Here is a 14,236-nt window from a genome sequence, read left to right on the forward strand (position 1 = left end):
TTACCAGCCTCAGAAATTGCAGCCCAAATAAATGCTTCACAGAATTCAAGTAACAGACACATCTCAACATCAACTGTTCAGAGGAGACTGCGTGAATCAGGCCTTCATGGTCAAAATGCTGCAAAGAAACCACCACTAAAGGACACCAATAAGAAGAAGAGACTTGCTTGTTCCAAGGAACCAGAGCAATGGACATTAGACCGGTGGAAATCTGTCCTTTGGTCTGATGAGTCCAAATTTGAGATTTTTGGTTCTAATCGCCGTGTCTTTGTGAGACGCAGAGTAGGTGAACGGATGATCTCCACATGTGTGGTTCCCACCGTGAAGAATGGAGGAGGTGTGATGTATGTGGGTGCCTTGCTGGTGACACTATCTGTGATTTATTTAGAATTTAATTCACACTTAACCAGCATGGCTACCACAGCATTTTGCAGCGATACCCCATCCCATCTGGTTTGCGCTTAGTTAGAACATAATTTGTTTTTCAACAGGAAAATGACCCAACACACCTCTAGGCTGTGTCAGGGCTATTTGACCAAGGAGAGTGATGGAGTGCTGCATCAGATGACCTGGCCTCCACAATCACCCGACCTCAACCCAATTGAGATGGTTTGGGATGAGTTGGACCGCAGAGTGACGGAAAAGCAGCCAACAAGTGCTCAGCATATGTGGGAACTCCTTCAAGACCATTGGAAAAGCATTCCTCATGAAGCTGGTTGAGAGAATGCCAAGAGTTTGCAAAGCTGTCATCAAGGCAAAGGTTGGCTACTTTGAAGAATCTAAAATATTAAATATATTTAGTTTCGTTTAACAAATCCCATGTGTGTTATTTCATAGTTTTGATGTCTTCACTATTATTCTACAATGTAAAACAAATTGAAGAAATAAAGAAAAACCCTTGAATGAGTAGGTATGTCCAAACTTTTGACTGGTACTGTATATTTACATTGTGCATTCGCAAAGTATTCAGACCCCTTGACTTTTACCACATTTTGTTACATTACTGCCTTATTCTAAAATGCACTTCCCTCATCACTCTACACACAATACCCCATAATGACAAAGCAAAAACTGTTTTTTAAAAAATTTTAGCAAATTATAAAAACAAAAAAACTAATATCACAGCCTTGTGTCTTCTTGGGTATGACGCTACAAGCTTGGCACACCTGTATTTAGGGAATTTCTCCCATTATTCTCTGCAGATACTCTCAAGCTCTGTCAGGTTGGATTGGGAGCGTTGCTGCACAGCTATTTTCAGGTATCGCCAGAGATATTTGATCAGGTTCAAGTCCGGGCTCTGGCTGGGCCACTCAAGTACTTTCAGAGACTACTACGTTGCCTTGGCTGTGTGCTTAGGGTTGTGGTCCTGTTGGAAGGTGAACCTTCGCCCCAGTCTGAGGTCCTGAGCATTCTGGATCAGGTTTTCATCAATGATCTCTCTGTACTTTGCTCCATTCCTCTTTCCCTCGATCCTGACTACCCACCCAGTTCCTGCCACTAAAAAACATCCCCACAGCATGATGCTGCCACCACCATGCTTCACCGTAGGGATGGTGCCAGGTTTCCTCCAGACGTGACACTTGGCATTCAGGCCAAAGAGTTCCCTCTTGGTTTCATCATACCAGAGAATCTTGTTTCTCATGGTCTGAGAGTCCTTTAGGTGCCTTTTGGCAAACTCCAAGTAGGCTGTCATGTACCTTTTATTGAGTCACATGTGCCTTTTTCAAATCGATTTCTCAGTTTGGCTGGGTGGACAGCTCTAGGAAGAGTCTTGGTGGTTCCAAACTTATTTCATTTAAGAATGATGGAGGCCATTGTGTTCTTGGGGACCTTCAATGCTGCAGAAATGTTTTGGTACCCTTTCCCAGATCTGTGCCTCAACATAATCCTGTCTCGGAGCTCTACGGACAATTCCTTCGACCTCATGGCTTGTTTTTTGCTCTGACATGCACTGTCAACTGTGGGACCTTATATAAATCATGTCCAATCAATTTAATTTACCACAGGTGGACTCCAATCAAGTTATATAAACATCTCAAGGATGATCAATGGAAACAGGATGCACCTGAGCTCAATTTCAAGTCTCATGGCAAAGGGTCTGAATACTTCTGTAAATAAGATATTTCTGTTTTTTTTATTTTTAAATCATATTTATTTTAAAAACCTGTTTTCGCTTGGTCATTATGGGGTATCGTGTGGAAATGTTTTTATTGAATCCATTTTAGAATAAGGCTGTAACGTAACAAAATGTGAAAAAGTCAAGGGGACTTATTACTAACCAAATGCATTGCATATATATATTCTATCCATTTATATCTATAAATACACTGCTCAAAAAAATAAAGGGAACACTTAAACAACACAATGTAACTCCAAGTCAATCACACTTCTGTGGAATCAAACTGTCCACTTAGGAAGCAACACTGATTGACAATACATTTCACATGCTGTTGTGCAAATGGAATAGACAACAGGTGGAAATTATAGGCAATTACCAAGACACCCCCTATAAAGGAGTGGTACGGCAGGTGGTGACCACAGACCACTTCTCAGTTCTTATGCTTCCTGGCTGATGTTTTGGTCACTTTTGAATGCTGGCGGTGCTTTCACTCTAGTGGTAGCATGAGACGGCGTCTACAACCCACACAAGTGGCTCAGGTAGTGCAGATCATCCAGGATGGCACATCAATGCGAGCTGTGGCAAGAAGGTTTGCTGTGTCTGTCAGCGTAGTATCCAGAGCATGGAGGCGCTACCAGGAGACAGGCCAGTACATCAGGAGACGTGGAGGAGGCCGTAGGCCCAGCAGCAGGACCGCTACCTCCGCCTTTGTGCAAGGAGGAGCAGGAGGAGCACTGCCAGAGCCCTGCAAAATGACCTCCAGCAGGCCACAAATGTGCATGTGTCTGCTCAAACGGTCAGAAACAGACTCCATGAGGGTGGTATGAGGGCCCGACGTCCACAGGTGGGGGTTGTGCTTACAGCCCAACACCGTGCAGGACGTTTGGCATTTGCCAGAGAACACCAAGATTGGCAAATTCGCCACTGGCGTCCTGTGCTCTTCACAGATGAAAGCAGGTTCACACTGAGCACGTGACATACGTGACAGAGTCTGGAGACGCCGTGGAGAACATTCTGCTGCCTGCAACATCCTCCAGCATGACCGGTTTGGTGGTGGGTCAGTCATGGTGTGGGGTGGCATTTCTTTGGGGGGCCGCACAGCCCTCCATGTGCTCGCTAGAGGTAGCCTGACTGCCATTAGGTACCGAGATGAGATCCCCAGACCCCTTGTGAGACCATATGCTGGTGCGGTTGGCCCTGGGTTCCTCCTAATGCAAGACAATGCTAGACCTCATGTGGCTGGAGTGTGTCAGCAGTTCCTGCAAGAGGAAGGCATTGATGCTATGGACTGGCCCGCCCGTTCCCCAGACCTGAATCCAATTGAGCACATCTGGGACATCATGTTTCGCTCCATCCACCAACGCCACGTTGCACCACAGACTGTCCAGCCACCTCATCAGGAGCATGCCCAGGCGTTGTAGGGAGGTCATACAGGCACGTGGAGGCCACACACACTACTGAGCCTCATTTTGACTTGTTTTAAGGACATTACATCAAAGTTGGATCAGCCTGTAGTGTGGTTTTCCACTTTAATTTTGAGTGTGACTCCAAATCCAGACTTCCATGGGTTGATAAATTGGATTTCCATTGATTATTTTTGTGTGATTTTGTTGTCAGCACATTCAACTATGTAAATAAAAAAGTCTTTAATAAGATTATTTCATTCATTCAGATCTTGGATGTGTTATTTTAGTGTTCCCTTTATTTTTTTTAGCAGTATATATAGATAGCCAACAGATCAAACATTGTGTGGGACATTGTTCTTAGGCTTATCATTGTCTCTTTCAACAACAAATGGAGTACTCCTGGTGGATTTATTTGTATTATGGTGAGGTATTTAACTCACTCCGCCCCACAAGCAATGATCTATTGTTTACACCCGACTGAGTTCAGTTTAACTGCTTAGTAACGTGATTCCCTTATACCATTAGAAAGTGGGAGGATTTTGAGAGCTGATGAAAATTGCTTACTATTAAAGCAGTGGATCTTGACATGTGAGAGGATGAGGATAGGAAGAGGTGCTTACTTAGTGGACTTTTGCCAGCAACATAAATCACTAAGGACACTTATGCACAAAGGGAAACGTCTTGAGATAAAAAAATAAAAAAGTGAGATCTCTGAACCTAGTGCGAATTGTAATGTCTGGTGGCATTGTTTCATGCATTCCCTCAGCAGCTAAAAGCCCTGCCCTCCCTCCCCTCTCTTTTTCTCTCCTTCCTCCAGCTGCCCAGAGTCTACCAACTAGGGGACAGCTGAGTGGAGAGGGGTTATGGATAGAGAGAGAGAGGGACAGAGAAAGTCAGAGATCACAGCCCCCTCACTCCCTGTTCTTAGAAAACTGCATCTCTGTGTGGAATCACTGGAACCATGGGACCAAGCAGCATGGAGTACACTATTCTAGAATGTGATGCTCTGAGACTGCATGCCAGGCCAGGCAGGCCATCTCTTTGGATCTTCAGTTCTCCCTCTCTCTGAGTCTTGTATCACCTCGTTTGTGTTCTTGTCTAATTAGTTAGTGCCTTGTCCATTACTGATCATCTTGGCTCCCGTGTTAACATCTTGTTCTCTGAGATCCCTTCTTACCCCGGGCTATTTTGCTCCCTTCTTTTCTCTGAGAGAATAAGGAATTCCAGTGGCAAGAGCAATCAGTGACAAACATCAAAAGGATCCTCAGCAGAGTTCCGCTGCCTGTCAGAGTAAAATCATTTGTTCCCCCTTTCTTTACACTTTCTCCACGCGTCATCCCTTTTACAGCCCCCTCTCTCTGGCTCTCCTTCAACACACACTCTTTTTCCCCTCCCTCTTTTTCCTTCTCCCTTTATTTCTGTCTGTCTTTCTTTTTATCTTTCTCCACTGGTGCATTTTATGTGATTCCTGAAAAACCTTTCCTCAGAGCCCGCCTGCCACTGTCGATTTTGGACAACATGCCAGCTAACTTTAGAAACGGCTCTTTATGTGTTTTGTGTTTTCGGAGGATCCTTTTTCGTCTGGGTTTTCAGAGGTAGAATATTTGCCCTCGCCAACGTTGTAAAAAAAAAAAACTGTAAAAGCCTCACAAGATACATACCTATGGAGCCTGTTTAAGTAAATATGTTTTGTGAATTTATGAAAGAGAAGGGATCAAAGAGAAAAAGTTTGCCCAACATTATTTACTAGTAACTTATTATGTTGTTATATTTTTCTTTTTAACCACCACTCACCTTCATCTATGATAAAATTACCCTTCAAAACGTGAACTAAGTGAACATTAGGCATCGTTTACCGATAAGCATCAAATGCTGTAGCTAGATGATATTTTTCCAACAGCAAATGCATATTTTTTTTACATCAGCTAACACAAAAATTAGCTATAAACAGTAAAAAGTTTGTGGGTATAAATGACCAGGAAAAAATGATGTATGATATGAAACGTATGGGCAGTGTTAATAAGAGGGTAGAATCATAAAGATCCTATGCAATTCTATGGGTAGGATCCCCTCAACTTGTTGAACAGGTGAACTCTGCTCTCTTCACGGTGTAAACATGATGTAGGAAAAAAATATTACAAATATAATCTCCGACACGTCCAGTGTATTTTTGATCAAGATGAATTCTTTGACATGAGGATGGTTTTCATGGTGTCTAGAATTCATTAGGGTGTGTGCAGAAGAGTTTGAATAACGATTCTTTGCTTTCATGTGTCCCAGAGGGACGAGACCATGTGATTTCAAAGGAGACACGACACAGCACTTTGGTTGAAACAGAAAAAACTGAGATACTGTATTTGAAATGTACAAAAGCTATATACAACACACACACACACACACACACACACACACACACACACACACACACACACACACACACACACACACACACACAGCATAGTAAAATGGATGGGCAGCATACCTGTACATACGTTAAGGCTACTTTAATTCCAGCAAGCAAACTAAAATAAAAACTGAGGAGGTTGCGGTGTTTCATTGTTCTTGATATGATTTGTAATCAAAGTAATTCATCCCTTATTTGATTCTCCATATAGTCCATGTCTAGCTCAGTAAGTAGGGAGGGGTAATGAATCCACAAATTAGTGTGTAATCATGTCCACCGAGTACACATGGAGTACTAGCATATTCCTTCAGAGATCTGATACATCCTAGACAGGCACAGGGTTTGTGTGTACAGCCTGGTCTAATAGACTAGACGTAACATAGTAAATGTAAATCAGGGATACTCAAATTAGGATATGTTTAGTTTGGATTGGTTACATAAGAGAGAAGGTTACTTAAGGCAAAAATTGAAGTAGGGTGTTTGGTCAGGGTGGATGGGTAGGCATATAACACAAACGTTTAGAAACCTAAAGGTTGAGTGTTCGAATCTCACAACTTTAGCATTTTGGCAACTTTGCAACTACCTACTACTTTTAGCTACTTTGCAACTACTTAGCATGTTAGCTAAACCTTCCCCTAATCCTAATCCTTTAATCCAACTGCTAACCTTAACCCCTAGTCTAGCTAACATTGGCCACCCAGCTAATGTTAGCATTAGCCACCTTACCACCTAGCTAAGCCCAACAAATTGGAATTTGTAACATATCATATGTTTTGCAAATTAGTAACATATTGAACGAATTGCAATTCGTTAAATATTGTAAGAATTGCAATTCATAACATACCATCCGAAATGGATGATGGGCATCCACAAATTAATACATAACATACGAAACGTAACATATCATACTAATAGGAGTGTCCCGTATTTAAATGTACTATGCTACGTCTACCCCTGAGTCCAGGTTAGCGTGTCTCCACAGACTGATTTACACTGAGGCAGATCTCTGTCCTTTTTTTTATCATACAGTCAGTCTCACAAAGAGGAGGGTCCTTAGAGGGTTACTGTACAGCTTCTGGAGGGCACTTGGAAGATATTTTATACAGTATGACAAGTGGCCATCTCCTGCACACTAGGGGCTGGTTTCACATACACAGATTAAGTATAGTCCTGGACTAAAAATCACTTTCAATTGAGAATCTCCACTCAGCATGTTTTTTAGTCCTTCATTAGGCTTAATCTGGGTCCACGAAAACCGTCTCTAGCTTTGCATGGGATTCTGTTCCACTGCAAGCTCCTCTATACATGGATGGATGTTAACAATGTAGCATCACAATGTTCTATAGTTGCATCATATTGTACTTAGCTTGCAATAATCAAGTCTCTTTAACATAATTTAAAGCACGTACCATACAGTATATCTATAAACATGATCAAAGGTCGTAATGAGAAAATTATTCTAATATTTCCATATGCCTTTTTACCTGGCAACATCGTTACATGTATGTATGTTTCATGAATTCACATATTCCTCAAACATGATCTATTTAGCAAGGCACTTCGTGAACTGCTTTCAGTGCACTGCTTTTTAAAGAGTAACAAACATCAACAAATACGGAGCAATGGACACATATTTGCTGATGTATTTTTATACCCTGGTCTATTCTTATTCGTAGATACAAAGTATGGCTTTTCAAAACAGTGATAATGCTCCTTATGTCTTTAAAATGTTCCTTATGTCTTTACTATACTTACTTTCTCAACACAAACACTACTTAAAATGTACTTGAGCAAATATGACATATTACTGGATAAGCGAAGTCTCTATACAGGCCAGCGGAGATCGACATGCTCCTGAAGAGTAACTATTTCCATAAGGTATTGTTACATATAATCAGTGCTTTTATAGTACATTTTTCATTGAAATGGTCTGAATACACAATGGGGCATCCCAATAATCTTTCTTTCCTTCCGAAGTGTGCACTCTTTCCCTACTCCCCACAAAATTAAAAGCATTGGATTGGTGGGGCATGGGCTAGGCTAGAGGGAGTTTCTGTACATTTTCTTTCAAATCCAAGAAGGGAAGTTAACAAGTGCACAGTTCGGGAGAAAGGAGAGATTATTGTGACACAGCCAAGGCCTTAGCTCATCATGTTGAGGAACTTGCTCTCCTCAGCCAGGGTGGTCAACATGGAGCTCATGTCTCCGATGGCCATATTACCGATTCCTGCTGGCACAGAGGCCAGGGTCACAGAGTTACGGGGGGTGGTAAGCCTCGAGGAATTCTGGGACAGGCTGGTGAGGAGTCCGGGGCTGAGGGTCCCTGACATCAGGCTGGAGTGGTCTCCATCATCCAACATGGCGTCAAAGTCGATCTGGGCATGCTCCACGCCAGAGATCGATCCAGAGGAGCCGGATGAGTCAACGGTGCTGGTGACCTGGTTGACCCCTGGAGATGCCATGGTAACAGTGGTGCCTCCCGGAGTCTGGCCCATGAAGGGGGACATGGGGGAGTTGAAGCTCACATTGTGGTTGTTATTGGGTTCAAACATCTGGATCTGGCCAGCATAAAACATTGAAGCATTGGAGTTTGAGTCTCTGTTATGTCCGCCGGTATGTGCTGCGGTGCCACCCGGCCTCTTTGGACTGGCCTCATTGGTGTTGTGATGTAAGTCAGACTGAGGGAAACGGTTCTGCTGCATCATACTTCTGGACCCTGAGTGTTGTCTACTGCTCATAGACTTGGGCTCCATGGGAGGCCTGGGCTGCATCCCAACTCTGTTCCCAGTATTGACGTCTTGCTGCTGAGAAGAAATACTGTAGTTCTGCTGGTCAACCTGAATCATGTGGGGGACATAGCTTTCAACCTGAGTCCTTGACCTGTAGATCTGAGTATCAGGATTGTTGTGTGTAGCCATCACCCTGCCGTTGGGCAGTGCCATGCCATTAAAGTTGGGTCGTAGGCTGCCATTCCCAGATCCAGAGTTAGGGACAGGGATGATTTCTTGGCCATATCCTTGCTGGGGACTCATCTGCTCAGGATAGTTCATGCTGCATGGCTGCCTTTGTTGCTGTTGGACAGAGTTGATCCACTGGGAGTTGCTTCTCTGGGTGTAGCCTTGTAGCGCCATATTCTGGTTCATGGGCATCACCTGCTGGTTACTGTTACTACCCATTCTACCCTGGAAATGCCCAAAGTTCTGTCTCTGCTGGACCATGGCCAGGTTGTTGTTTCTGAGGAGGTTCTGCTTGGTGAGTCTGGAGGTGGCTGTAGCATCCACAGTCCCTGAGCTGACCTCGTTCCACTGGACTGGCATGTTGTTCTTGTTGTTCATACTGTGAGAGGCTGGGTACTGCTGCTGCTGGGAGCCAGACCCAGGGCTCATCTGGTAGGGGGGTAGGGGAGCCTGGCCTGACCCAGACAGGGGCATGTTGGCATCCACCATTGCCATCCTCCTCTGCCCATAGAACTGCTGTTGGGAGGAGGTCATATTCCCCTGGACCTGAAATCCGCCTTGTGATTGGCTGTTGGCGTAGTCGGCGGGGCCTGCTGATTGGCCGGGGCCAGTGTTCTGAGACCTGAGGTACTGTATGACATCATCAGGCAGCACCATGTCCTCATCTCCTGCATGGTCCAGCCCGTCCACGGCCATGGTCTCCATCACCACGTTCTCTGAGATGCTGGGGGGCCGTGGGGCGAAGGGGTGGTGGTGCAGGCTTCCGTCGGATCGCGTGTAGCTCTGCATGGCCAGGCCCCGGCGGTCGGCAGAGGGAGGAGGCATCACACTGTTGGGGTTCATACTGTTCATGCTGTTGTAGCGTTGGACTCGTGGAAGGGACAGTGGGTCTAGGGTAGGTCTGCGGACGGGGTCGCTGGCTCGCCGGGGAAGGTTCCCAGGGACCTCGTGGGGCATCATGCTATAGCTACTGTAGCCGATGTCGCTGCAGCGTCTGGGAACTGCTGCGGTAGGTGGGTGGAACAGTTGACAGTGGGATAAGCTCTCTCTTTCTTGGGAGTGGTCACCATACAGGGCCATCCTGGTCCTGAGGCTCATACGCTCCATGTTGGGCAGAGGTGTAGGTGGAGCTCCCCCGATTGCAGCAGCATACTTGGCCTTGAGATGGTAGTGCTGGGCAGGGGTGAGGCTGAGCAAACTAGAGAGGTTTCCACCTCCACACTGGCTGGCCTCGCTGGATCTACGGGACAGGTCTGTGGAGATGGGGTCGTAGGAGTCGGCTGAGCTGATGTTGTTGTGGCGGTTGCTGAACTGCGAGGCTTCGGAGGAGCGGCGGCTGGAGTAGCAGGGGGAGATGCCAGAGGAGCGCCGACTGATGTAGGCTGAGCTGGCAGTGCTGGTGTTGCTGTCCCGGCGGCCCTGTTCGTTTAGCTGGTTCAGCATGGTCACCTCACATGACGACAGGTCACCAAGACGCTGACCAGGGTAGGGCCCGGGTGGAGCGATCATATTAGAGTTTTCCAGAAGGGAACCTGAGGAACCAACAAAAGGAGCCACATTATAACATATACAGTGCCTTGCAAAAGTATTCATCCCCCTTGGCATTTTTCCTATTTTGTTGCATTACAACCTGTAATTTAAATCGATTTTTATTTGGATTTCATGTAATGGACATACACAAAATAGTCCAAATTGGTGAAGTGAAATGAAAAAAATGACTTGTTTCAAAAAATTCTAAAAAATAAAAAACTGAAAAGTGGTGCGTGCATATGTATTCACCCTCTTTGCTGTGAAGCCCCTCAATAAGAGCTGGTGCAACCAATTACCTTCATAAGTCACATAATTAGTTAAATGAAGTCCACCTGTGTGCAATCTAAGTGTCACATGATCTGTCACATGATCTCGGTATATATACACCTGTTCTGAGAGGCCCCAGAGTCTGCAACACCACTAAGCAAAGGGCACCACCAAGCAAGCGGCACCGTGAAGACCAAGAAGCTCTCCAAACAGGTCAGGGACAAAGTTGTGGAGAATTACAGATCAGGGTTGGGTTATAAAAAAAATATCCAAAACTTTGAACATCCCACAGAGCACCTTTAAATACAATATTAAAAAATGGAAAGAATATGGCACCACAACAAACCTGCCAAGATTGGGCCACCCACCAAAACTCACAGACCAGGCAAGGAGGGCATTAATCAGAGAGGCAACAAAGAGACCAAAGATAACCCTGAAGGAGCTACAAAGCTTCACAGCGGAGTTTGGAGTATCTGTCCATAGGACCACTTTAAGCCGTACATTCCACAGAGCTGGGCTTTATGGAAGAGTGGCCGGAAAAAAGCCATTGCTTAAAGAAAATAAATAAGCAATCACGTTTGGTGTTTGCCAAAAGGCATGTGGGAGACTCCCCAAACATATGGAAGAAGGTGCTCTGGTCAGATGAGACTAAAATGTAGCTTTTTGGCCATCAAGGAAAACGCTATGTCTGGCGCAAACCCAACACCTCTCATCACCCCGAGAACACCATCCCCACAGTGAAGCATGGTGGTGGCAGCATCATGCTGTGGGGATGTTTTTCATCGGCAGGGACTGGGAAACTGGTCAGAATTGAAGGAATGATGGATGGCGCTAAATATAGGGAAATTCTTGAGGGAAACCTGTTTCAGTCTTCCAGAATTTTTGAGACTGGGACGGAGGTTCACCTTCCAGCAGGACAATGACCCCAAGCATACTGCTAAAGCAACACTTGAGTGGTTAAGGGGAAACATTTAAATGTCTTGGAATGGCCTAGTCAAAGCCCAGACCTCAATCCAATTGAGAATCTGTGGTATGACTTAAAGATTGCTGTAAACCAGCGGAACGTATCCAACTTGAAGGAGCTGGAGAAGTTTTGCCTTGAATCATGGGCAAAATCCCAGTGGCTAGATGTGCCAAGCTTATAGAGACATACCCCAAGAGACTTGCAGCTGTAATTGCTGCAAAAGGTAGCTTCACAATAAACAATATTTTGCATCTTCAAAGTGGTAGGCATGTTGTGTAAGTCAAATGATACAAACCCCCAAAAATCTATTTTAATTCCAGCTTGTAAGGCAACAAAATAGGAAAAATTCCAAGGGGGGGAAAACTTTCGCAAGCCACTGTAGGGCAAACCCCCTTTCTAGGTGTCTAAGGCTTCTTCACATATTCCTCTCAACTCAATCTCTCCTATTATGGATGTGCAATATTTTTTACACAATAATTTTTTTCTTCCTTATTATCATTTACTAATCCTTCAGCATTATTGCAGGTTCTTAAAAACAGTTGTTATCAAAAACTATATTGTTCCAGTATAGAACTTCACACTTACCAACAGCAGGAATGGGAGGCAGCTTGGTGTTTCGGACCTGAGGTGCCTGAGGACCAGAGTTGGCCCAGGGACAAGAGTCCCTCACATTCTTCAGCCTCTCCTTCTTGATGTTCTCCAGCTTGATGGTGACTCCTCCCCCTTTATGAAGCCCAAGACCCACCCCCACCGAGTTGCGGGGGGAGAGGGTGGAGGAGTCCACCATGGGAGGGTCATCCAGTGCACTCAGGTCCCCAAAGCTGCCCCCACTGTGCAGGGCCATCTCTACTCCACTGTCATTGTTGTGGGCACTGCCAAGTGGCGACGGCTCACTGCTACATGACGAGTGACCGCCCGGGCTGGATTGGTACGTCTGGAGAGGGGGACAGGATAGGTGGTTCAGGTTAGACACCAAATCAAGCCTATTAAGGGCTTTTCACATTACTCTAGTCGATTTGGTTCGGATTGGCATGATAGTGTGAAACGGGTATCACTGTCAGACAGGGCATTGTTATTATAAAAAATATGCTTCAAGATGAAATACTGGAATACAGTTGCAAAATTCTGATTAATAAATTAGGTAAACTTTGCAAAACCACAAATTAAATGAATTATTTAGCCTAGCCATAGTTTCATAATCTTATTTATCATAGAATTAAGGAAACATGTCTAGTGGAGGGACGGGGGATACTGTGATTCTCATCATAGTCAAGTGTTGACAGTGGTTATTTCTGACACAAACTGAACTAGAAAGAGTCTTGATCACAGCTTGATTGCTGGAACTATTTGTTCGGCGCACATGCTGAACAGTCAACGGGAATGTTTGAATATTAATTTGATAATTACTTTTATCATGGCCTGATAGACATTACTGTCAGATCTCTAGGCCACAGAAGAATATAACTGAATAAAGTGTGTGTGTGTGTGTGTGTGTGTGTACAAAGGGGTCCTTAAAGTATATAAACCCTGGAATTCTGATGCCATGTATTGGCCAATGAGAGGGTTTGAAGCCACCTGTTGGCCATATTGGCACTCCCCAGGAGAGCAGTCCTCCATAGGAATGAATGGAATTCCACAGTATTTCAATTAAATGTTTTATGGACAAATGTACATGAATTTAAGTATTGTTCTGTTGTAGTGGGGGCAGTAACACTAGTACTTTCAAAGAAATTCTACTTTAAGTATTTTTCAATGTTTTATTTGTATGTTTAGCTCACATAACATAATTTAAAAGTAAGCATTAAGGTGTGTGCAATAGAATAAACTTGGATTTTTTTGTTGTTGACATTAAGAAACGCATTTCTATAGCTTCTAAAATATTTCTTACAACGTTGAGGGAGTGCCAAGATGGAGGCACAGTGGCTTCAAAACTATTTGGACCTCTTGACATTTTCCACATTTTGTTACGTTACAGCCTTTTTCTAAAATTGATTAAATAGTTTTTTTCCCCTCAACAATCTAAACACAATACCCCATAATGACAAAGCAAAAACTGTTTTTTAGAAATGTTTGCTAATTTATAATTGAAAAAAAAAGAAATATCACATTTATATAAGTATTCAGACCCTTTACTCAATACTTTGTTGAAGCACCTTTGGCAGCGATTACAGCCTCGAGTCTTCTTGGGTATGACGCTACAAGCTTGGCAAACCTGTATTTGTGGAGTTTCTCCCTTTGTCCTCTGCAGATACTCTCAAGCTGTGTCAGGTTGGGATGCGGAGCGTTGCTGCACAGCTATTTTCAGGTATCGCCAGAGATTTTCGATAGGGTTCAAGTCTGGGCTCTGGCTGGGCCACTCAAGGACATTCAGAGACTTGTCCCGAAGCCACTCTTGCGTTGTCTTGGCTGTGTGCTTAGGGTTGTTGTCCTGTTGGAAGGTGAACCTTCGCCCCAGTCTGAGGACCTGAGCACTCTGGAGCAGGTTTTCATTAAGGATATCTCTGTACTTTTCTCTGTTCATCTTTGCCTCGATTCTGACTAGTCTCCCAGTCCCTGCCGCTGAAAATATCCCCACAGCATGATACTGCC

The 14,236-nt window shown here is 44.4% G+C and overlaps 1 protein-coding gene across 1 annotated transcript in view; it reads right to left on the reverse strand.

Moving 5' to 3' along the window:
• Positions 1-5,848: 5,848 nt before the first annotated feature.
• The window catches only part of gli2a (GLI family zinc finger 2a), a 103,095-nt gene continuing 94,707 nt past the window's right edge, over positions 5,849-14,236 (reverse strand). Inside the window, exons 13-14 of the mRNA XM_014173702.2 lie at positions 12,233-12,581; positions 5,849-10,418 (exon numbers count right to left, since the gene is read on the reverse strand). Of these exons, the coding sequence (XP_014029177.2) occupies positions 8,071-10,418; positions 12,233-12,581 (2,697 nt within the window). The 3' untranslated portion in view covers positions 5,849-8,070. The remainder of the gene's footprint in view (positions 10,419-12,232; positions 12,582-14,236) is intronic.

This window comes from Salmo salar, chromosome ssa25 (genome assembly GCF_905237065.1).
Source record: "Salmo salar chromosome ssa25, Ssal_v3.1, whole genome shotgun sequence".
Classification (NCBI taxonomy): domain Eukaryota; kingdom Metazoa; phylum Chordata; class Actinopteri; order Salmoniformes; family Salmonidae; genus Salmo; species Salmo salar.